The sequence below is a fragment of the Cetorhinus maximus genome, chromosome 23 (genome assembly GCF_964194155.1).
Source record: "Cetorhinus maximus chromosome 23, sCetMax3.hap1.1, whole genome shotgun sequence".
In the NCBI taxonomy this organism is placed as follows: Eukaryota; Metazoa; Chordata; class Chondrichthyes; order Lamniformes; family Cetorhinidae; genus Cetorhinus; species Cetorhinus maximus.
In genome coordinates, this window is record NC_135901.1 from 51971696 (window position 1) to 51997537 (window position 25842).

Here is a 25842-nt window from a genome sequence, read left to right on the forward strand (position 1 = left end):
CCTCATTACAGCCTTGGGTCAAACATGGAGAAGAGAGCTGAACTCCTGCGATGAGGTGAGAGTGACTGCCCTTGACATCAATGCAGCATTTGACCGAGTGTGGCATCAAAGAGCCCTAGCAAAACTGGAGTCAACGGTATCAGGGGGAAAACTCTCCGCTGGTTGGAGTCATACCTAGCACAAAAGAAGATGTTGTAGTTGTTGGAGGTCAGTCATCTCAGCTCCAGGACATCACTGCAAGAGTTCCTCAGGGTAATGTCCTCAGCCCAACCATCTTCAGCCAATTCATCAATGACCTTCCATCCATCATAAGGTCAGAAGTGGGGATGTTCGCTGATGATTGCACAATGTTCAGCACCATTTGTGACTCCTCAGATACTGAAGCAGTCCATGTCCAGATGCAACAAGACCTGGACAATATCCAGGCTTGGGCTGACAAGTGGCAAGTAACATTCGTGCCAGACAAGTTCTAGGCAATGACCATCTCCAACAAGAGAGAATCCAACCATCACCCCTTGATGTTCAATGGCATTACCATCACTGAATCCACCACTATCAATATTCTGGGGGTTACCATTGACCAGAGACTGATCTGGAATAGCCAAATAAATACTGCACCTACAAGTCCAGGTCAGAGGCTAGGAATCCTGCTACAAGTAACTCACCAGCGAGTTCACACTGAGTTCATTCAGCCATTCAGCTGCACTTCCTGTAGACAGAGGCTCAGGTATTCAGGCAACCTCAAAGCCCACCAGCGAGTTCACACAGGAGAGAGGCCATTCATTTGCACTGTGTGTGAGAAGGGATTCCATTGGTTATCCAGCTGCCGAGACTCCAGCAAGTTCACAAGTGAATGTAGGAGTTAGATTCTGCTGTTATTGCTGGTCTTAATCACATGCAGGACTGATAGTCTGACTGTATTTGGTCTGTTTGTGTTGATGTTAGCAACCCTATAACTGATTGGAGTTTAATACTCTGGGTATGTCATTGATTTTCAGGACTGCATTTTGTCCTTTTTTGAAAGCACCATCTGTGACCTCTCCCCTTAATTCAGGAATTCTCAACAGGAACTCAATTTCAATAAAATTATGGACTTGTAATTCAATCTTAAATTGATCTTTGGTGCAAACTCTACAATTCAGTGTCTGAGAGGTTCCACTGATTAACACCTACAATTAGAAAGTGCTGATTAATCCTTGCTGACAATTCTTACCGACTTGCACATTCTTCACAGTGACATCTCCATTATAGAGACATATAGGAACAAAAGACTTAGGAGCAGGAGGGAGGCTATTCAGCCCTTCGGGTTTGTTTCAGCATTCAATTAGATCATGGCTGATCTGGTTGTGGTATCAACTCCACTTTCCTGTCTGTCCCCCATAACCCTTGACTCTGTTGTCTATCAATAATCTGTCTAATTCAGCTCTGAATACATTCAATGACCCAGCCCTCACTGCTTTCTGTAGAAAATAATTCTACATAACAATGACCCCTTGAGAGAACAACATTTCTTATCAACTCCGTCTTAAATGGTAGACCACATATTCTTAAACTGTGTCCGCTCGTTCTGTCTCTCACAAGTGGAATCATCCTCCTGCTACCTACCCTATCAAATCCCCTCAGGATTTGAAGAAGAGTCATACGGAGTCGAAACGTTAACTGTGTCTTTATCTCCACAGATGCTGTCAGACCTGCTGAGATTTGGCAGCATTTTTTGTTTTTGTCCCCTTAGGATCTTATCTGTTTCCTTATGATCACCTCTCATTTTTCTGAACTCCAATGGGTGAAGGTCAAATTTTCTACAGAAGATAAGCCCCTCATCCCAGGGATGAGTTGAGTGAACCTTCTCTGAACTGTTTCAATGCAATTATATCTGTTTCTAATAAGGAGACCACAGCTGTACACAATATTCCAGATGTGGTCTCACCAAGGCCCTGTACAGCTGCAGTAAAACTTCCCTACTGTTATATTGCATTTTATATTGGTGAAATTTAATTATCAAGGAACATAAACAAAATAGTCAAGTGTTTTATAGGCTCATCAATGGAAGCTTCATCAATCAATGTTGATATTGCTGAATCTTGGAAGTCACTGAGTTCAATCATTTCTGACACAGCAGCAACAACATTTGGGAAAGGTGGAACCCACAACAAAGACTGGTTTGAGACCTACTTAGCAGAGATGAATCTGTCATTGAAGCAAAAGGCAAAGCCTACACGATTACAACATAAACCCAACAGCTAGAACACTGTGTAACTTGAAATTAGTTGACACAGTTGTTTAAAACACAGGAAGATACTGTGCAAATAAACACTGGATCAGCCCAGATCATGAAATCCAAACTGCCTGTGACAATGGAAATCTACATGCTGTGTATGATGGGATCAGGAGGGCACTTGGTCCGACCATCACCAAAGTTGTCCCCCTAAAATCAGCAGATGTTGACGTTCTCACCGACAGAATTAAACAGATGTCCCGCTGGGGTGAACATGACTGTGAGCTGTATACCTGTCGAACAGACATCTCCAAGTCTCCGTTTGACTCTCTCCTGCAGCTTCCTTTCATGGTTGAGTTGGACGAGGAACCATCATCACTTGAGCTCGAAAAGGCCATTGATTCCTTAGCAAGCGGGAAAGACACCCAGCAAGGATGGAATTCCAGCTGAACTGCTCAAGCCCAGAAAATCCCATCCACTGTCACAGCTTCATGAGCTCCTCCTCCTCTATTGAAATTTCTTTCTCTTCTGCAGCTGATTTAAAGTTGCAGATTTTGCTCCGAAGATTAAGTTGGGATTGATATTCAAAGTTAACTACTTTACTGCAGAAACAACTTCAGCTGGGAGTCAGTGAATTAAGAGGAAAGATCCCAGACAGCAGCTCTGCAAGGTACACTGCAGGCCCGACAGCTCAATCAGCTCCACTCTCAGCTCAAGAGAGCTCAACAACTCCACATCCTGTCCATAGGGGAGTTCTCCTGGTGCAGTGGGACCAATATTCGTGCTTTAACACCACCAAATAAAACTGGATTAATCAGTTAGTCTGATTGCTGTTTGTGGAATCTTACTGTGCACAAACTGGCTGTGGTGAAACAGAAACAACTTGTATTTATATATCTTTTATGTAACAAAATGTGCCAAGGTGCTTCACAGGACTTTCATAAAGAAACATTTGACATCGACTGGCATGGGTTGATATTTGGGTCAATGGACAGAACCTTGATTGGAGAGGCAGATATTAACAAGTCTCTTTAATCAGGAGAGAGAGGTGGAGAGGTTTAGGGAGGAACTTCCGGAACTTTGCACCTAGGCACGGCCACCAATGGTGGAGTAATTAAAATCAGGGATGCTAAAGAGTACAGAATGAGATAGCACAGATATCTCAGAGGGTTGTGCGACTGGAGATTACAGAGATTGGGAGGGACGATGCCATTGAGGGATTTGTAAACAATGTTCCAAATTTTAAAATTGAGGCATTGCTTGAACAGGAGCCAATTGAGGTTAATAAGCATAGGGGTGATGACTGAATGGAACTTGGCATGAGAAAGCACATGGACAGCAGAGTTTTGGATGATCTCACATTTCCGTGTGGGTGTTGGGTGAATGTGAGGGGCTGGCCAGGAATGTATTGGAATTGTCAAGTCTAAAGGTAACACGGACACGGGTGAGGGTTTGAGCAGCAGATGAGCTCGGGTTAGGTGGAGTCAGGCGACGGTGTTAGTGATGGTGTAGATATGTGGTCAGAAACTCACCTTGGGGTCAAATATGACACCAAGATTGTGAACAGTGTGGTTCAGCCTCAGACAGTTCCCAGGGAGAGGGATGGACTCGGTAGTTAGGGAACGGAATTTGTAGTGGTGACCGAAGACAATGGCTCTGATCTTCCCAATTTTTAATTGGAGGAAATTTCTGCTCATCCAGCACTGAATACACGAAAAGCAGTTTGATAATTTAGTAACAGTGGGGAGGAAGGGAGGTAGAGCTGGGTGTTGTCAGTGTACATATGAAAACTAACACGGTGCTTTTGGATGATGTCACCTAGTGGCAGCATGTAGATGGGAAATAGGAGGGGCCAAGGATAGATCCTTGGGGGACACCAAGTACAAGGACTTTGGAGAGGAAATGGAGGTTGAAGATGGGGCGGTTGTTTGAAAAGATGGTCAGGTCAAGAATTTATTTTTAGGATGGGTGATGACGATAGAGTTGATGATCAGAGGGACATTACCAGAAGAGAGAGAAACATTAATGTTATCAGCTAATAAGGGGAAATTGGATAATCAGCAGTTTAGTGAGAATAAGGCCAAGGGAGCAGAAGGAGGGCCTCATGGACAAGATGAGCACTGAGAGGACATGAGGGGAGACGGAAAACTGGAGAAAGATGTGAGTTCAGGGCTCAGCCAAGAGTGAACCTTAGAGACAGTTTGGCCCAGTGGGAGAGGGGAAGGGAGGGAAGCAGCAGAGGCAGCTGATCGGATTGTCTCAATCTTAGTGACAAAGAAGCTCCGTGAGGTCCTCATACTTGTTGCTGGAGGTGAGGTTGGAGGTGACAGGGGAGAAGCAGAGTATTGGAGATATTAAAAAGATTCAACACACCTTGTATTTCACACCAAGTTGATTTAATTGATTTGTATCAACAATATTAGCCTCTATAACAGGGCTGGAGTTTATTAACATCAGCAGAAACAGAACCCAATGAACAAGGTTCCAGCCAGGATGTGATTAACTACAGTAATTGGATTTTGCTGTTACTTGTCAACTCGCTGGTGTCTCAGCAGCACAAATGACTGAGTGAATCACTTTCCACACACAGACCAACTGACTGGTCTCTCCCCAGTGTGAACTCGGTGGTGTTTCAGTGGGTAGGTTCAACTAACGAATCCCTTCCTACAGTCAGGGCAAGTGAGCAGCCCCTTCTCCAGTGTGAACTCGCTGGTGTCTCAGAAGGTTGGATGACTGAGTGAATCTCTTCCCACACATGGAACAGATGAGCGGCCTCTCCCCGGTGTGACTGCGCTGATGTACAATGAGGTCAGATGATCGCCTGAACCCAGTCCTGCAGTGAGAGCACCTGAACGGTCTCTCGTCAGTGTGAACACGTTGATGCAAGATCGGGTCCTGGTAACTTTTATAGCACTTCTCGCAGACTGAGCATGTAAACTGTCTCTGGTCTGAGTGAACCAGCTGATGTCTCAGTAGGTGGGATGACCTAGTGAATCCCTTCCTACACTCAGAGCAGGTGTACGGTCTCTCCCCAGTGTGAACTCGCTGGTGTGTCAGCAGGTCGAATGATCGAGTGAATCCCTTGCCACATTTTGAGCAGGTGAATGGTTTCTCCCCATTGTGAACTCGCTGGTGTGTCAGCAGGTTTGTTGAAGTAATGAATCCCATCCCACACTCAGAGCAGATGAATGGTCTCTCCCCAATGTGAACTCTCTGGTGTGTCTGCAGGTTGGTTGAACTAATAAATCCCTTCCCACACTCGGAGCAAGTGAATGGTCTCTCCCCAGTGTGATCTCGCTGCTGTGTCAGCAGAGTGGATGACTGAGTAAATCACTTCCCACACTCAGGGCAGGTGAATGGCTTCTCCCCAGTGTGACTGCGTCGATGAGTTTCCAGGTCAGATGGGTAATTGAATCCCTTCCCACAGTCCCTGCACTTACACGGTTTCTCCCCAGCGTGAGCATCGCTTTCTGCTTCCATGTTCAAAGGCTGATAATATCCAGGTCCTGATGAATCAAGTGACTCTCTCAGGTCTTGGTGTGAGTTTCCCGACAGCAAACCTTCCCCTTCTGTTACCCTGTGAAATTGATTTAAAACAGAAAAAAGCGAGTGAGAGAGAACCCACAAAAACACAAAGACAGGTTGTGAAATTGAGCTGAATGAATCTGGGAATTTGTGGGGCCGGCACGAGGAAAAAGTGACCATGAAAACTGCTGGATTGTCATAAAAAACCAACTGGTTCACTAATGTCCTTCAGGGAAGGGAACCTGCCATCCAGTCTGGGCCTACACAAGATTCGAGCTTCTAGGGGAGGAGGGAGAAAGAGCGAGAGAGAAGCAGGAGAACCCTGACAGAATCTCCCAAACCCTTAACCTCCACCCCCTAGAAGGACCAGGGTAGCAGGTGTATGTGAACACCATCACCTCCAAGTTCCCCTCCAAGTCACTCACCATCCTGACTTGTCTGACATCCAGTACTAGATGAGCAGAAAATTATTCCATTTAAATAATGGGAAGATTGAAGCCACTGTCTTCAGTCCCCACTACAAACTCCACTCCCCAGACACTGACTCTGCACCTCACGCTGACAACTGTGTGAGGCTGAACCAGATTGTTCACAACCATAGTAAAATATTTCACACCAAGATGAGCTTCCAACTACATATCCACATCATCACCAAGACCACCTATTTCCACCTCAGTAACATCGCCCGACTCCAGCCCAGTCTCAGCTCATCTGCTGCTGAAACTCTCATCCATTCCTTTGTTAACTCTAGACTTAACTATCCTAACACACTCCCAGCCGGCCTCCCATATTCAACCTCCCTGTAAACTTGAGGTCATCCAAAACCCTGCTGCCTGTGTGCTTACTCGCACCAAGTCTTGTTCACCTATCACTCCTGTGTTCACTGACCTACACAGGCTCAGACAAATCTGTTAGAATTCTTTGAGGAGGTAATGAGTAGGTTAGACAAAGGAGAGCCAATGGATGTTATCTACTTGGACTTCCAGATGGCCTTTGACAAGGTGCCGCACAGGAGGCTGCTCAGTAAGATAAGAGCCCATGGTGTTAGAGGCAAGGTACTAGCATGGATAGAAGATTGGCTGTCTGGCAGGAGGCAGAGAGTAGGGATAAGGGGGTCCTTCTCAGGATGGCGGCCGGTGACTAGTGGAGTTCCGCAGGGGTCAGTGTTGGGACCACAACTTTTCACTTTATACATTAATGATCTAGATGAAGGAACTGAGGGCACCCTGGCTAAGTTTGCAGATGATACAAAGATAGGTGGAGGGACAGGTAGTATTGAGGAGGTGGGGAGGCTGCAGAAGGATTTGGACAGGTTAGGAGAATGGGCAAAGAAGTGGCAGATGGAATACAACGTGGGGAAGTGTGAGGTCTTGCACTTTGGTAGGAAGAATAGAGGCATAGACTATTTTCTAAATGGGGAGAGAATTCAGAAATCTGGAGTGCAAAGGGACTTGGGAGTCCTAGTCCAGGATTCTCTTAAGGTTAACTTGCAGGTTGAGTCGGTAGTTAGGAAGGAAAATGCAATGTTGGCATTTATTTCGAGAGGACTAGAATATAAAAGCAGGGATGCGCTGCTGAGGCTTTATAAGGCTCTGGTCAGACCACATTTAGAATATTGTGAGCAATTTTGGGCCCCGTATCTCAGGAAGGATGTGCTGGCCTTGGAGTGGGTCAAGAGGAGGTTCACGAGAATGATCCCAGGAATGAAAGGCTTAACATAGGAGGAAAGTTTGAGGACTCTGGGTCTATACTCAATGGAGTTTAGAAGGATGAGGGGGGATCTGATTGAAACTTACAGATAACTGAAAGGCCTGGATAGAGTGGACGTGGGGAAGATGTTTCCATTAGTAGGAGAGACTAGGACCGGAGGGCACAGCCTCAGAGTAAATGGAAGACCTTTTAGAAGAGAGATGAGGAGAAACTTCTTTAGCCAGAGAGTGGTGAATCTATGAAATTCATTGCCACAGAAGGCTGTGGAGGCCAGGTCATTGAGTGTATTTAAGACCGAGATAGATAGGTTCTTGATTGGTAAGGGGATCAAAGGTTACGAGGAGAATGGGGTTGAAAAACTTATCAGCCATGATTGAATGGCGGAGCAGACTTGATGTGCCGAATGGCCTAATTTCTGTTCCTATGTCTTATGGTCTTTTGGCTCCGGGTTGAGGAGAAGCTAAATTATAAAATTGTCATCCTTATTTTAAAGGCTGTGTTTGCTGCCATTTTGCAAGCGCAGTTGTTCTGTTTTACTCTGTCTTCATAGGGTTAATCTCTCGTCCTCCTCAGACTCAAGTCACCACTGCAGACTCGCCATGAGGAAACTCAGACTGACCTGATTACAGTGTCCATCAATCAGCCAATTCAGAACTCAGCCAACAGCAGAGAGCTTTGACTGAACATTCCTAATCACTAATGCTTTTTATAAACGCATCCTGTTCTTTGAAATGCCTTGGAAAGTTTTATTACGTTAAAGGTGCTATATAAACACAAATTGCTGTTGTTGATTTGGACATATATCACTGCCCCTTCATTATCGCTGGGTGAATAACCTGTAACTCCTTACCTAAAAGCATTGTGGGAGCACCTTCACCACACGGACTGCAGCGGTTCAAGAAGGTCAAACATCATCTTCTCCACAGGCAACTGGGGATTGGCGATATTTGCTGGTTGGTGAAAGGGCAGGGGAGTGGGACTAGCTGATTTGCTCTTGCAGAGAGCCAGCATGGGCACAATGGGCTGAATGGCCTCCGTCTGTATGGTAATCATTCAATGATTCTAAGACTCGATGAGAAAGGACCTACACTGGAGGCCAGGGACCAACTTCTGTAACCAACAGCCACCCTGATATAAACCGGCTCTTAATTGGTCCATCTGTGTTTCTAGACTCGGTTCTGTGAGCAACGCCTGCAATAAAATAATAGCAAAGTACTGCAGCTGCTGGAAATCTGAAATAAAAAGAGCAAATGCTGGAAATACTCAGCAGATCAGGTAGTATCTGTGGAGAGAAAGAAACAGAGTTAACACTTCAGGGTGTGCAGAATGGATTACAGGGAATAAAAATGGTGCAGAATTTGATGGTCAATATAAGCTCAGAAGTGGAAGAGGAATGGACTGTAGCGAGGAAAAACAATTCCTGACTGTGAAAGATACTATGGGAAGATAATGCTGGTAAGACAGCAGCACATGGTTGGGGGATGGGCAGTGGTGGAAACCTCATTTAGACACAGTCAGCAGAAGTAACAGTTAAATGCCAAACACAGCTAAAATGCACCCAGTATTAGAGACAGAGGAAGGTAGACAATGGCAGAGAGGTGATCAGGGAGGGCAGAGGTGAAACAGAGCAAAAGATGGACATGGAATCAGATCCACAGGAAAGGAGCCACACTAGCCCCAGAGCGATGGAACCTCTAAAAGATAACAGAGCAGAGAACTAAAAGCTCCAAATTGTAGATGAATGGTCAAAAATACTCAACTCTGAAACAATTTCAGTTTCAAACTTTAAAATCTCCTGCTTGAGCCTGTAGCTAGAAAGATATCAGAAGCACTGGAATCAGAGAAAAATCTCCCAGTTGAGGAAATACCCGGGGAGCGGGGTGATGTCACAGTGTGATTGTTGATGTGTGATGATGTCACAGTGTAATTGTCGAAGTGTGATGATGTCACAGTGTGATTGTTGATGTGTGATGATGTCACACAAACAAACAAGGAACATCTCGTCTGTGCAAACCAGTGATCACCAAACATTATCAAGGATGGGAGGGTCCTTGAGAGGGGGCAGAGGAGGTTTACCAGAATGGGTCGAGGAATGAGGGATTTTAGTTGCAAGGTTAGGTTGGAGAAACTGGGATTGTTCTCCTTGGAGCAAAGTAGATTGAGGGAAGTTTTAACAAAAGGTGCACAAAATTATGAAAGGTTTACATAAAGTAGTTAAAGAAAAGCTGTTCACAGTAGCAGATCGTGAAAGGATTATGGGTCACAGATTTAAGATTTTGGGTAAGATGTACAGGAGGGATGTGAGAAAGAAATGTTTGCACAGTGAGTGGTAATGACCTGGAACTCAATGCTTACACTCAGAGGCCGATAGAATCCAGGTCCTGAATTTCTATCCTGGACTGAGTGTGGCAGGTCTGGGAAACGGTTCGTACAGAGCTTTAAAAAAGGAGGATCCAGGTCCTGATGAATTGAGTGACTCTGTCAGATCTCAACCGTCTGTGAATGTTCCCCTTCTAACCCCCTGTAAAAGGAGTTTCCAAAATCCATCCCTGTCAGTCCAGGATAGAAATTCAAATTCTCTCCTCCTGCTACCTGGATCAGGATGACCGCGCATGCGCCCTGCTGCACATTGCCCACTATAAAGATGGCGGCCGTTACCCCGGGCCTGGCGAAGGGAGAAATCCAGACTTTTTCTGTAAACACAAGACCGGTACCTTGTTATTTGGGGTCTGCGGCCTGAACTGTGTCTTTATGAAGCCTCCCTGCCCACTCCGCTGGCTCCATTCCTCCTCACACACCCACTAACTCTGTTAGTTTGCTCCACTCGACATTCTCTCACCCGCTCTGAGCTGCTTCAGTCACAGACCAGTACTACGCATGCTCATGAAACGGGCCGCACTACGCATGCTCCAAGCACACACCCTAATACGCATGTGTAGGGAGCTCCCGTTGTGAGGATAGGGCACATTCTGGCCCCTGTTGAAGGCTGGGTAACCAGGCTGCCATTGAGAGGTCGTTTTTTTGAATAGAAAATTATGTTTTGTGATCCGATGACGAACGAAGCCCAAGACCAATATATAAAATTATTCAGTCAATTGGTATGACAAACAAAGTGCATGGGTCCTCTGCCATAATACTGTCCCAGGTGTAAATAACTGCAGTAAAACTACCTACATTTAGATGTGAACTCACTGGAGTCTCAGTCGGCGGTGTGAACAATTATTTTTTTCTTCCCATATACAGAACATTTAAACTCCGTCTTGTCAGTAAGTACGTGACAATTCAGCCGGTGAACAATCCTTTCACAATGTCATTTTACCCCTAAGTTCCAGGACCATTGTGCATGGATTTGGGAGGTAAGCATGGTTTTGGAGACGGAAGACTGGTCGGAGATTGGATGCAAATTGCAAGGATGTCGGGGACAAGGATGTACTCATGGGAGGGAGAGAAGCAGGAGAGGCAGCTGATCTCAATTGTCTCAAGATTTTCAAGATTGTCTCAATCTTAGTGACAAATAAGCTCCATGAGCTCCTCACACTTGTTGGAGGTGTGGATGCAGGAGACAAGGGAGATGGAGAGTCCGAAACAAGGACTAACTTGTGTTAGAGATGTTTTTAAAAATTCAACATCCTCTGTGTTTGACAGAATGTTGATTTATTTGACCTTTATCCAGAATATTAACCTTATAACTGGGCTGGAGTTTATTAACATCAGCTGAAACAGACCGCAATGGGTATAGTTCATTCTTGTACATTATTAACAGGAAAATCCAATCACTGTAGTTCACTGTGAACTCGTTGATGTCTCGGCAGGTGGGATGAGTGAATGCATATCTTCCCACACTCGGTGCAGGTGTACAGCATCTCCCCAGTATGAGAGCGCTTGTGCAGAGAGAGGTGGGATGATTGCCTGAATCCAGTCCCATAAAGAAGGAATCTGAACGGTCTCTCATCAGTATGAATACATTGCTGGCGGATCAGTTCCTGAGAACTTGTAAAGGACTTCCCACAGTCTTGAAATTTAAAAGCTCTCTTTGATGTGCAATCAGGTTGGATAAATTAATGAATCCCTTTCCACACAGCACAGATGAATGGCCTCTCCCCAGTGTGAACTCGCTGGTGTGTCTGCAGGTGGGATAACGGAGTGAATCCCTTCTGACACTTTAAGCAGGTCAATGGCCTCTCCCCAGTGTGAACGCTCCGATGAGTTTCCAATTTCTATAGGTAAATGAATCCCTTCCCAGTGTCAACATTTGCACAACTGCTTTCAGTTGTGACTGCATTTATGTTTTGACCATGCCAGATGATCGGCTGAAATCTCATCCACATGCAGAACACTGTGAATGGTGCTTTCTTCTCCCATTTTCAAAATCCCACAATTCTCTGCGGCCCAGAAACCACTCTGTCCAATAGAAACGCCCTCTGAAGAAGGGTCATACAGACTCGAAACTGCTGTCAGGCGTCGCAAGGGCCAAAGACATAAAAGTTCATTCACAAATGTTACAGGAACGGATAGGTTATAATCGCCAGGAAAGGCTAAATAGCCTGAAGCTCTTTTCTCTGGAAAAGAGAAGGCTGAGAGATGACCTGATAGAAATAGGATAAAGAATGGAGTTGGTAGCTCAGGAATGAAAACAATGGCTTCAATCTTCCCAAAATTTAATTGGAGAAAATTTCTGCACATCCACAAACATTCTGATAATTTAACAAAAGTGGAGAAGTCGAGAGAGGTGTTGCTGAGGTAGAGCTGGGCACTGTCAGTGTCCATGTGATAACTGACACTGTGTTTTCAGATGATGTCACTGTGGGGAGAATGTTGCTGAGAAATAAATGGAGGCCAAGGCTGGATCCTCTGGGGACACCAGAGGTAACTGTGGGAGTGGGAAGGGAAGACAATCCAAGTGATTCTCTGACTATGATTAGATAGAGAATGGAACCAGGAGAGAGCAGCCCCACCCATGGACGACAGTGGAGAGGTGTTGGAGCAGAATGGTGTGGTCAACCTTGTCAAAGCAGGTCAAGAAGGGATAGTTTCCCTTTGCCACTGTCACATAGGATGTCATTGGTGGCTTTGATCTGAGCTGTTTCAGTACAGTGGCAGGGGCAGAAACCTGATTGGATGGATTCAAGCAGGGAGTTCTGGGAAAGATGGAGATGGATTTGGGAGGTGTGAACACTTTTCAAGAGTTCAGAGAGGAACTGGGGATTGAAGATGGGTCAATACTTTGCAAGGACAGTAAGAGTTAAGTAATTGTTTTTTGAGGAAAGTGTGATGATTTGAAGGAGAGAGGGATAGTACCAGAAGAGAGAGAACTGTGAACAATATCAGTGAACATGGGGAAGTTGGGGGATCAGCAGTTTAGTGGGAATACGGTCGATGGAGCAGGAGGTGAGTCTCATGGACAAGATGAGCACTGAGAGGGCAGGAAGGGGGATGGGAGAGAAGCTAATGAAAGATGTGGGTTCACGGCTTGGACAAGGTGGAACATTATAGAGGCAGTTTGTCCCAGTAGGCTAGTGGAAGGGAGGGAAGCAGCAGAGGCAGCTGATCGGATTGTCTCAATCTTAGTGACAAAGAAGGTGCATGAGCTCCTTACACTTGTTGTTAGAGGTGAGGATGGAGGAGAGAGGGGAGAGGGAGAGCCCTTCCAGAGAAACTAACTTGTGTTAGAGATATTAACAAGACTCAATATGCTATATTTAACACAAATATATTTTATTTGTCCTTATCCAGAATATTAGCCCCAATAACTGGGCTAGAGTTTATTAACATCAGCAGAAACAGACTACAATGAACAAGGTTCAGTCCTGGATGTGATTAACAGCAACATCCTGTTCATTATTTGTGAACTCGCTGGTGTCTCATCAGTTGGGATGACCAGGTGAATCCCTTCCCACACTTGCAGCAGCTGAACGGCCTCTCCTCAGTGTGAACTCGCTGGTGCTTCAGGAGGTCAGAGAACACAGTGAATCCCTTCCCACATACAGGACAGATGAACGGCCTCTCTCCAGTATGAATTCGCTGATGTCTCAGCAAGTGGGATGACTGTGTGAAGCCCTTCCCACAGTGGGAGCAGGTGAACTGTCTCTCCACAGTGTGAATTCGCTGGTGTCTCAACAGATCGGATAAATTAACGAATCCCTTCTCACACTCGGAGCAGATAAATGGTCTCTCCCCAGTGTGAACTCGCAGGTGTGTCAGCAGGTTGGATAACTGAGTGAATCGCTTCCCGCACTCGGAGCAGGTGAACGGCCTCTCTCCAGAGTGAACTCTCCGGTGTATCAGCAGGTTTGATGACTGAGTGAATCTCTTCCCACACTCGGAGCAGGTGAACGGTCTCTCCCCAGAGTGAACTCTCTGGTGTTTCAGCAGGGTGGATGACTGACTGAATCCCTTCCCACACTCCGAGCAGGTAAATGGCCTCTCACCAGTGTGAACTCGCTGGTGTGTCAGCAGGTTGGATAACTGAGTGAATGCCTTCCCACACTCGGAGCAGGTAAATGGCCTCTCCCCAGTGTGAACTCTCTGGTGTGTCAGCAAGTTGGATAACTGAATGAATCCCTTCCCACACTCGGAGCAGGTAAATGGCATCCCCCCAGAGTGAATTCACTGGTGCCTCAGCAGGCTGGATGTCCAAGTGAATCCCTTTCCACACTCGGAGCAGGTGAACGGCCTCTCTTCAGTGTGAATGAGCTGGTGTCTCAGGAGGGTGGATGAATCAATAAATCCCTTCATACATACAGAACAAGTGAAAGGCCTCTCCCCAGTGTGTGTGCGCTGGTGAGTATCCAGCCTGGATGGATAATTGAATCCTTTTCCACAGTCTCCACATTTCCACGGTTTCTCCCCACTGTAACTGCATTTATGTTTTGACAGGCCAGATGATCGGCTGAAGCCTCGTCCACACACAGAACACGTGTACGGTTTCTCCCCACGGTGAACGGTGCTTTTTCCTTCCATCTTCAAAATCCGATGAAATTCAGGTTACGACTAATTGTGCGACACCGTCAGATTCTGATGAAACGTTGGGTTTCCCAATTGAAAATCCTGGGGAAATAGTTTAAATAGACAAAAGTGAATGAGAGACAAACCACAATAACACAAAAACAGGTTGTGAAATTGAGTTGAATGAATCTGGTAATTTGTGGGGCTGGTACCAGGAAAAAGTGACCATGAAAACTGCTGGATTGTTATAAAAACCCAACTGGTTCACTAATGTCCTTCAGGGAAGAAAAACCTGCCAACTGGTCAGGGACTATACAAAACACCAGCATCTACTGGGGGAAATAGAGAGGGAGATGGGAGAGGCAGGGGGTGAAGGAAAGGAATTTTATGCATCTGCAATTCTACCAACATCTCCCAAACCCTCAACCTCCATCCCCTAGAAAGACTAGGGTAGATGTAGGTGAACACCATCACCTCCAAGTTCCCCTCCAAGTCACACACCATCCTGACTTGTTTAACATCCAGTGTTGGATGAACAGAAATTTCCTCCATTTAAATATTGGGAAGATTGAAGCCATTGTCTTCAGTCCCTGCTACAAACTCCACTCCCTAACCATCAATGCCATCCATCTCTCTGACAACTCTGAGGCTGAGCCAAACTGTTCACAACCTTAGTGTCATATTTCACCCTAAGCTGAGCTTCTGACTACATATCACTAAGACCGCCTATTTCCACCTCAGTAACTTTGCCTGCCAAATAAAATAATAGCAAAATACTGCAGCTGCTGGAAATCTGAAATAAAAAGAGAAAATGCTGGAAATACACAGCAGGTCAGGCAGTATCTGTGGAGAGAGAAACAGAGTTAACATTTCAGGGGTGCAGAATGAACTACAGGGAACAAAAATGATACAGAAGCTGATGATCAATATAAGCTCAGGGGTAGAAGCGAGATGGACTATATCGCAGGAAAAACAACTCCTGACTAAGAAAGATATGGTGGGAAGCTATAACTGGTAAGCCAGCAGCACATGGTCAGGGCAGCAGTTGGCAGAAGTAACCGTAAAATCCTAAACAGAGCTAAAATACACCCACTATTAGAGACAGAGAAAGTTAGACAACAGCAGAGAGGCGATCAGGGAGGGCAGAGGTGAAACAGAGCAATGGATAGACACAGAATCAGATCCACAGTAAAGGAGTCACACCAGCCGCAGAGCTGTCGGACCTCACACGGATAACAGAGACTAAAAGCTCCAAATTGTAGATGAATTGTCAAAACTACTCACCTGTGAAACAATTTAACTCTTTTCAGCTTTGGAAACTCCTGCCGGAGACTGTAGCTGGAAAGAATCAGAAGCACTGAAGTCAGAGAAAAATCTCCCAGTTGAGGAAATACACTGGGAGCGGGGTGATGTCACCGCGCAATTGTCGGCGTGTGCTGATGTCACAGTGTAATTATCGATGTGTGCTGATGTCACAGTGTAATTGTCGATGTGTGATGACATCACAGACATGGACACAGAACATCTGGGTTTGTGTAAACCACTGATCACAACACATTATGAAGGATGAGAGGGTCCTTAAGAGGGTGCAGAGGAGACTTACCAGAGTGGTTCAACGGGTGAAGGATTTTTGATTAGTTTGGAAAAACTGGTGTTGTTCTCCTTGGAGCAAAGTAGATTGAGGGAAAATTTGATAGAGGTATACAAGTTAATGATTGGTTTACATGAGGTAGTTAAAGAAAAGCTGTTCACATTATCTGATCATAAAAGCGTTATGGGACACAGATTTAAGTTAAGAAGCAAGATTTACAGGAGGGGTGTGAGCAAAAATTTTACACAATGAGTGATAATGACCTGAAACTCATTACTTACTCTCAAAGGTTGATGAATCGAGTGAGTCTGTCAGATCTTGATCTGATGTTTGGTTTGAGTTTCCCGTCTGCAAATCCTTCCCATGTGATATCCTATGAAAAGATTACAAAACAATCAATCACTGTCAGTCCAGGACAGAAATTGAGAAATATTTCTCTTGGTTTGAGTTTGTTGTGTGTAAATCCTCCCCTTCTAACCCCCTGGAAAAGGAGTTTCCAAAATCCATCCCTGTCAGTCCAGGATATTCACAACATTCTGTCCTCCTGCTACCTGGACCAGAATGACCGCGCATGCGCTCTGCTGCACAGCCGCGTCCCCGGGCCGAGCAGAGGGAGACCCAGCCATATCCGGTCTGTTCGCTGCAAACGCGGGGCCTGTAGTTTCTGATTAAGGCTCTGCGGGCTGCACCAAGTGTTTATAAAACCTCCCTGCCCACTCCGCTGACTCCATTCCTCCCGCACACCCACTAACTCTGTTATTTTGCTCCAGTCGCCATTTTCTCACCCACTCTGCCACTCCAGTCACAGGACAGCACTGCGCATGCTCAGCCAAGAGCCCGCAATGCGCAGGTGCGAATCAGACCCCCGAAATGCGCATGCGTACTACCCTGGCGCTCTGGATAGGGCACATTCTGTCCCGCATTGAATGCTGGGTGGGAGGACGTAATTGCACATCCAATAAATTTTTATGATCCGATGGTAATTGCAGCTTTATGGTCAAGGTTTAAATTATACAATCAATTGATACGATAAATTGTATCGGCCTCTACCATGCTTCTGTCCTGGGTGTAATTAACAACAAAACAAACCCCGACAGTTAGATGTGAATTCACTGGATTCTTCGCATTTGAGGTGAAGAAGTGATTTCTCCTTCCATACACCAAACATTTAAACTCCGTCTTGTCATTAAGAATGCGCCTATTGCGGAGCAAATCCTTTGAACTTTTATAGCTGGATAGTTCACTGGTGGCCAAACTGAGTAAATGCCTTCACACGCAAGAAATCTCTAAATTTTCTCCATCAGATGTGACTGCTGCTGTGTCAACTAATCAGATGATCGAGTAAACCTTTTTCCATAATTAGCTGCTGAATGATGTTTTCACAGTGTGACTTTACCTCGGCGTGTCCAGCACAGACTTGGATTTCTAATCCTCTGGCAATGGGCTCTACATTCTCTTCTGAAGAAAAAATTGAAAGGCGATGCTGTAAATCTGAAATAAAAACAGAACTTCGAATTCTAAACAGGTCTGGTAGCGTCTGAGGAGAGACATAGTTTAATTCCCATATTTTCTGAGTATTTCCATCATTTTCTGCTTTTATATTTGATTAAAGACGTTGCTTCTGAATTGGACATTGGATTTCCTGGTGACCAACTTTTATTTATTCTTGTCTATCCGTAAGTGGAAGCATCTTCCAAACCCTTTCGGAATATTAAAGGCTTCGATCAGGTCATGCCTCACCCTGTTTTCTAGAGAAAACCTGTTTAATCAATTCAATCTTTGTTGAATGTTAAAACTTCTCAGTTCTAACATCAATCCAGTAAATCTTTATTGTTGCCGGGTCTTAAGGAGTTGAGTTACAGGGAAAGATTAAACAGATTAGGACTTTATTCCTTGGAGCGTAGAAGAATGAGGGGAGATTTGATAGAAGTTAACAAAATTGTGAGGGGAAAAGGCAGAGTAGATGCGAGTAGGCTCTTTCCACTTAGATTAGGAGAAATAAACACGAGAGGACATGGCTTTAGGTTGAAAGGGGAAAGGTTTAGGGGGAACATTAGGGGGAACTTCTTCACTCAGAGAGTGGTTAGAGTGTGGAACGAGCTACCATCTGACCTGGTAAATGCGGGCTCACTCCTAAGTTTTAAGAATAAATTAGATAGATACATAGATGGGATAGGTCTTTAGGGCTATTGCCTAGGTGCAGGTCAATGGGACTAGTGGAATAATATTTCCGCACAGACTAGAAGGGCCGAATGGCCTGTTTTCTGTGCTGTAGTGTTCTATGGTTCTATGGTTCTACCTTCTCCAGTGCTAGATTCATCTTATAATATGGAGACGGAGCTAATCTGAGTATCAAACTGATAATTGCCCCCAAATACCTGTAAATTGGAAGGATCAGCATTGCAGTGGGCGAGAGGAACATGGTTCCAAGCTGTTATTCACCAACCTCTATTTCGGCCATTTTCCCATCTACAGAACTTAAAATGAAATGAACACATCCAATAAAAAGATTTAGAAAGTTGCTGTTACTTTTGTTTGTGACTCGTTCCCTCGGGTATTCAGTAAATGCTGCTCAGAGGTTAGGGACCGGGATATAATCTACCTGCGTTTCCTTGAGCCTGTGTTCGGTGAATTGGGAAGTTTGGCCCGGGTTGGAGTATCTTGTGTTCCAGGGATGGGCAGTAACCCGCTCATTGAAGCTGCAGTCGCTGCTTTCTGCTGGCAGCAGGTGAGTGGAGAGTGCGGGGCCAGAATATTGCTGCTTTTCTGCTTTTCCCTGTCTCACTCACTGTGGAGCTGAGGAAGAGAGAATAATTGATGGGTTTGTTTGAATCCAATAATTCTATAGATTTCGGAGGGGCTCGATGCCGGCCTAAATGTTTTTTTCATTATATTGCGGATTAATATTCGTGAACATTGACCAGGACACATGGTTGTGAGTTCAAGCGCCTCCTCATTTTTCTCAGTCGAAATATACAATCTAATATCTTTTGCTGTACAACCTGTTACAGAGATTGTTATAGACAAGAGGGAAAGGTTTGCTACAGCTATACAAAGCCCTGGTTAGATCACACCTGGAGCACTGTGCATAGATCTGGGAGCGGCCCCTTTTAAGGATCAATATTTACCTTGAAAGTTTCAGAGGAGCCGCATTGATGAGGCTGGTGGGGTTTGGAAATTGGAAGCTGTACATCCGCAGCTTGTGGCACTATTTCACTTCACTGTTCACTTCATGTTCATGTCTAACACACTCGATGCTGTTATTGGCTGAACGAGTCTTCTGTGTTTTAACTAAACATGCTATTATTTTGTAGGAAGAACGACGAGAGACAGTGTAAATTGCAGGGTTCTGGAGAAAGGTCAGGTAATGGCAATGCTAGGACGGGCAGAAGGCCCACTTTCCCTGCTGTAACCATTCTATGATTTTAAACAAATAATATTAGCATGTTAGCAAGTTCTGTAGTTGTGGCCCAGTGTTTCAGGTGAATGGGTTTAAAATCGATTGGGGCCTCCCGACGTAGGTTTGAATCTTGCTGACTGTGCTTCTCGTTATTTCTGCTTGATGGTAGAATTAATTCTCATTCAAATAGAAGAAAAACCATCCAAACAAATCCATTTCTGTGTCAGTCTTCTACAAGTCTCCAGTCGGATATGAAACAAAAACTGAGCCAAGTTGGTGACATCTTGTTTTCTGGGCGTTTGTTTCTCCTTAGGCCTCTGTCACACTCGGTGTATCCGTCTGTGTGTGTTCCTCTGTATGTGCCAATGTGCTTCAGTTCCCCGAGGGGTTGAATACATTTTACCAGCACAAACTTCATTTACTTTAGTTGTGGAACTTCATTTTAAAATATTACAAGGAAAAACTCTCAGGGTAAAAGATGCAAGAGGAGTTTGTCTATTTCTCTGTATGTTAAACTGCAACAGCAATTTATATTTATAAAGCGCCTTTAACCTAATGAAACGCCACAAGGTGTTCCCCAGGATCATTATATAACAAAGTGTGACACCGAGTCACATATTCGGTCAGGTGACTAACAGCTCTATCAAAGGCGAAGAACTGTATTAATGGAGGAAACTATCGATTTCATGTTCCAGATAACAGCAATGGTTCTTCTCGTTGGCTCATTGTGTTCAACCTGAACAGACCATTTGGTCAGAGAAGTTTATCTCTGGTGAAAGGAGTCGGGAATGAAAAAATGCCAAAATCAGCCTTCATGAGCCAAATTTCCAGCCCTGTTAGCAGCTTCCCTGATGGCCAACTGGTTAGGGTTCAGTACTTATACTGCTGCACCTCAGGTTTGATTCCCTGTCAGGAAATTGAGATTTACTGCCCTTGGGCGAACTGTTAAAATCAATGTTATTGTCTTCCTGGCTGAAAGTAACACAGAACATCTCTGTCAGAGTCAGGGGAGTGAGAGTTAAAGTTTCACATCAGAGCTGGAAATGTCACACGTGCAACGAGTCAAGAACAGATCCAGAGGGCGTGAAAATGAAAGAGAAGGGCTCTGATGGCTTACAAAGCACTGACTATAGAGCTGGTGGTGCACAGCAGAATATTATTCCTGTATTACCCATGTTACTTGCAGCTCTAATTTCCTGATTTATTACAGTGCCCAACATTACCACTGCAGTTTGGTGACCAATAAACAACTCGCACCAACGTTTGTTGCCTCTTGCCCGTTTCTTAGCTCCACCAACATTGATTCGACATCTTGATCCTTCAATTTAAGACCCTCTCTCATGAATGTACCGATCTTGTCGTTATTAACTGTGCGACCCCGCCTCCTTTCTCTTTTTGCCCATCCTTCCTAAATTACGAACACCCTTGAATATTCAGATAAATCACACTGCTCTTTGAAAGCAGGACACAGGGCCAAATGGCCTCTTTATTTGCTGTAACTTTCTGTCATTTTGTGTTTCCTAACACCCCGGTTGCATCTCTCTAAGTTATTTTGGCATTTCATAACTCAATCTAACGAGATGTACATCTTGCCCTTCTATCCAACACTTTGAATTCCAGACACTAAACAGATTAGGAACTGAATTTGAAACCAGACTAGTACAACTGCAGAAATGATCGGAACCATTCACTTGAGTTTCAAACATGCAGTGTTCGCACATGAGCATGTACCTTCTTGTATATCTACTGAACAAAATAAGCTCAATCCGATTCTTCACATTGAAAATCAGTTCAAAATAATTTCAAAGTTTAACAACATACACAAGAATGTGGATAATTGATACTGTGCACATTCCTATAATCAGTGTCTGGGACAATCAGGTCCTGTGAACCCTTCTCGTGTCTTACATTCCCATTCCCTGCTTTCCAGGGAAAGATTGGGTTCATAAACTGGACGGGTGGGTAGTCCCTGGCTAGGTCAGTCCTCTTCCAGAGAGTATATAAGAGTTATTGCTGGGACAGCAGATTTTCGTCCCTACTGCCATTAGTGATGATCACAAGATTTTTTATTGAAAACAAATTTCACCATTTGCCATGGTGAGATTTGATCCCCAGAATCCCAAACCAGTGAAAGTACCAATGTGCCACAGCCTCCTACCAAGGTAAACGTGTTTAGAATTTGATGTGTGTCAGTTACTTTCAGTGATGAATTTCTGCCGGGTGTTCCCTTGTCAGTTTCACAAGAGCCGCAGTGATGAGGTTAGTGGGTTTTGCAAATTGAAAGTTCTACATGAGCAGCTTGAACAGCGAGTCGAACAAATGCCAGCTCAAATCGAATTGTACGGTTTGTGTGCGGTGTTTCATTTTAACAGGAAGGACGAGGAGAGATAGATTCAAAATAAATTGCTGCGAGGAAAAAGACGAGGGTTATGGAATGAGTTAAATTGCTCTTCCAGAGAGCCGGCACGGACAAGAATGTTCCCCTTCTCTGCTGTAGCCACCCATGATTTCATACTAACAACATCACCCTGTGCATTGAGTCAGTCGTGGTGACTGAGTGGTGAAGGCGATAGAGTCCAAATCCATTGGGGTTTCCCGCTTCTCATTATTCCTGGTTTTAACTCTGTGTTTACAGAGTTAATTACCGGTTACATTGAATCAAGTCCATCCAAACACTCGGGCGTTTTCCTATTTCCGTTCACTCACGAAAATATTCACGAAACGTCTAGTCGGAAATGGAACAAAAACGGAGCCAGGTTGGTGTCAGGTTTGCTTTCTGGGTGTTTGCCTCTCCTTAGAAACAATCCCTTGTCCTCTGTCACTCTCGGTGTAAATGTCTGTGTGTGTTCCTCTGTGTGTGTCAATGTGGTTCAGTTCCTCATTTGTACCATCCAAACATTGTTTACGATCGTTATGTGGCTTCATATTAAGATGGTCCAGAGAAAACAAAAGTGCTGTTTTAAAAGGTGCAAGAGGACATTTATTTCTGTTTCTTTTTGGGTGAAGACTGTTCAGCTACTAAATGCCCGGATGTTACAAAGCGGAGCATGATTGAAGTTTTCAAATGATCTTATTACATAGCTGAGAATGCCCGAGGGGCCGAATGGCCTATTCCTGATCATATTTTTCCCACACTCTAATTCAGAGCCGAGGCCGGTCAAGGCAATGGTTGTTTCTGCTCTAAATGTGGTACTGAGTCACCGAGTGGGCTAAGATGCTGGCCGAGGCTTTCCTGCTTTGGGCTCCAGTCCCGCGGCTGCTAAACTTTCCAGTGCTTTGTTGTTTGAGACGCTTCCAAAAAATCCTCCGTGCGGCCAGGGGACGGCTGACCTGTGCAGTGTTGCATTTTGGTTGGGGGAATGGGGAGAGGTGGTTGGGGCAATGGCACGGACTGAAAATCTTATTTCCCTGTTACTTTCTGTCTCCATTCTATTATTTTATACAAACAATAGCGAAATTTCACTCAGTATTGTGGCGAATTGGTTAAACTGATGGATTGGAAATTGGCTGGAGTTTTCTCACGCAGGTTTGAGCCCTATAGTTTATGCTTCTTATCATTCCTGATTTTAACTGACGGTCTGTGGAATTAGTTATCCGTTAAATTGAATATAAAACATCCAAATACCCCGTGTTTCTTATTTCTGTTCATCTGCAAATATTCACTAAATTCACAGTCGTAAATGGAAGAGTAATTGACCACTCCTGATCAACCAATCACAACTGCTCTTTGACAGCAGCAGACCAGGCCGAATGGCCTCTTTCTTAGCTGGAACTTTCCATAATTTTATGTTTCCCAACAGCACGGATGCTCTTTCCCAGTCATTCTGCCATTTTATAACACATTTTATCGAAATGTACTTTGTTACTTTGTGTCCTGTCCTTCTGAAGTCAAGACCCGGAGTGAATTCAGTGAGAAGTTTTCTTGTCATTTCCAGCAGGAGATTTGGAACCAGACCAGTTCAATGAGAGTTTAAATGGTGCCGACCCTTCACTGCAGCTCGTTGTGTTTTTGTGTGGAGATGATTTCTATTTGTTACGAAGTGCAGGACGATCTGATTAACTGACGGAGCAGGTTTGATCTATTCCTACTCTGAAACAAAAACAAAACATGCTGGAAAGACTCAGCAGGTCTGACAGCATCTGTGGAGAGAAAGACAGAGTTAACGTTTCGAGTTCACATGACTCTCCTTCAGAACTAAAGGGAAGTAGGACTTCATATTTCTACTTCCCTTTAGCTCTGAAGAAGAGTCATACAGACTCGAAACGTTAATTCTGCCTTTCTCTCCACAGATGCTGTCAGACCTGCTGAGTTTTTCCAGCATTTTTTGCTTTTGTTTAAGATTTCCAGCATCCGCAGTATTTTGCCTATTCCTAATCTATAGTTTTTGTTCTATTTCAGTGCCAAAACTTGTGAAGGAAATGGTTCATAAATTTCGCCCAGCGAGGCTGAGCGAGCTAAGTCGCTGGCTTAAAGTATGTACGAAATCGTGAGTTCGCCTCCCACCGCCGCTCAACATTTAGCAGCCCCATTAGCACAAGCAAGATGCCACCTCATATTGACAGGGAGAACGAGGAGAGTTGCTGTGGGGAAAAGGCGGGGTGTGGAATTACAGTAGTTGAGTTGCTCTTCCAGAGAGACAACATGCTGAATGACCGTCTGATGTAGCCGTCTGTGATTTTATACAAACAGCAGTGACGTCATTATCGGCCCTGTGTTCACAGCGGAGCGGATAAGGGGATGGAGTTGGAATCCTGTGGGGTCTCCTCACAGAGGTACAAATCCTACCGTCTCCAGTTCTCATCATTCCTGATTTTAATAAGGTGCCCATGGAATTAATTATTGGATAAACTGAATCAAAACCACTCAAACACTCCCGTGGTTTCTTCTTTCCGTTGGTCTGTGTGTGTGTCAATGTGGTTCAGTTCCCCAAGGGATTGGACACATTTTTAACAGAACAACCTTTATTCACATTAGTTGTGCAACTTCAGATCAAAAAAATATCAGGGTGAAAGTTGGAAGAGGAGCTTGTCTCCTTCTCTATATGCCCCATTACAACAACAGCTTACATTTAGATAGCGTCTTTAACGTAATTAAACCTCCAAAGATGGTTGACAGGATCATTATGTAACAGAGTCTGACACTGACACACATATTGAGATGTTGGGCCAGATGAACAAAAGCTTCATCAAAGAAATAGGTTTTACGGAGCGTCTTAAAGGAGGAAAGAGAGGTCGAGGGAATTCCAGAGCTTGGGGCCTCGGTAACTGAAACCTCGGTCACCAATGGTGGAGCGATTCTGATTGGGAACTTACAACAGGCCAGGATTAGAGGGGCACAGATATCTTAGAGACTTGTGGGGTTCGAGGAGATCTCAGAGATAGGGAGGGGCGAGAACAACGGGAGATTTGAACACAAGGATAAGAAAGTTTGAAGTAAATGCATTCTTTGACCGGGAACCAATGTAGGTCAACGAGTAGAGGGTGATAGGGGAATGGGACTTGCTGTGAGTGAAGACACGGACAGCAGTTTTGGATGACCTCAATTTACAGAGGGGAGAATGTCCACTTACATTCCAGAACTGACATTCTGCTGGATCAGCACTGCCCTGTTTCCAAGACCAATATTGATCCTTTATAAGGTGCCGTTTCCAGAACTATACACAGTCCTCCAGGTGTGATCTAACTAGGGCTTTGATTAGCTGTAGCAAAACTTTCCTTCTTTTCTGTAACAGCCTCTGTAACAGGCTGTACAATAAGGGGAATTACATTGTATATATCGACTGAGATGCTTGGTCAGAATAAACTTCATTTAAATATTCAATAGGAAATCAACTGCGCAAATAAATATTCCTCTTTATTTCGAAGACAACACATGAATCCCCAGTTCAACTCTCCATGTCATTGGGTCAGGGAAACTTTGTTAATTTTCACACACTGAGCATGGACACTGCAGAAGCTCCTGCACCTCTTTCAATATTGGTTTTCTTAACTCAGAGTTTTCAAAAAGGAATTCATAATTATTTGAAATGGAAAAAAAATCTGCAGCGTTATGAAGGAAGAGAATGATATTGGAGCTAAGTGGTTAGCTCTTTGAAGAAAGCAGATACCCGATGGGTCGAATGGCCTCCTAATGAGCGGTGACAGTTTACAATTAGATCAATTTCTCTGCAGCATTCCAAAATGCCCCGCCCCAATCTTATTCCTCTAGAACAGGATCTTGCAGTGCAGCAGGTCTACACAGTTTGAAATTCTATACAAGTCCCTTTGGCATTTTCTTGCGAATTGTTTCTGTAGTGTAGCGGCCTAGCCAGCGATGCCCACATCCCATAAATGAATAAAAATACTAATATTGGTATCACATTCGCTTCACATGCGCAAGGTCACTGGTTCGAAAGCTGGTAAAGACATTATCAAAACTGAATCAACTAATTGTGGGAATTTGCAGAATTCCCGTTT

General features: G+C 44.5%; 1 protein-coding gene and 1 pseudogene across 1 annotated transcript in view; one reads left to right on the plus strand and one right to left on the minus strand.

The window, feature by feature from the left end:
* The window catches only part of LOC144698031 (uncharacterized), a 33610-nt gene extending 30945 nt beyond the window's left edge, over window positions 1–2665 (plus strand). Inside the window, exon 5 of the mRNA XM_078569970.1 lies at window positions 2555–2665. Coding sequence (XP_078426096.1) covers window positions 2555–2665 — 111 coding nt within the window. The remainder of the gene's footprint in view (window positions 1–2554) is intronic.
* A 2220-nt stretch (window positions 2666–4885) lies between these two features.
* LOC144698032 (uncharacterized) overlaps window positions 4886–25842 on the minus strand; it is a 69927-nt pseudogene continuing 48970 nt past the window's right edge.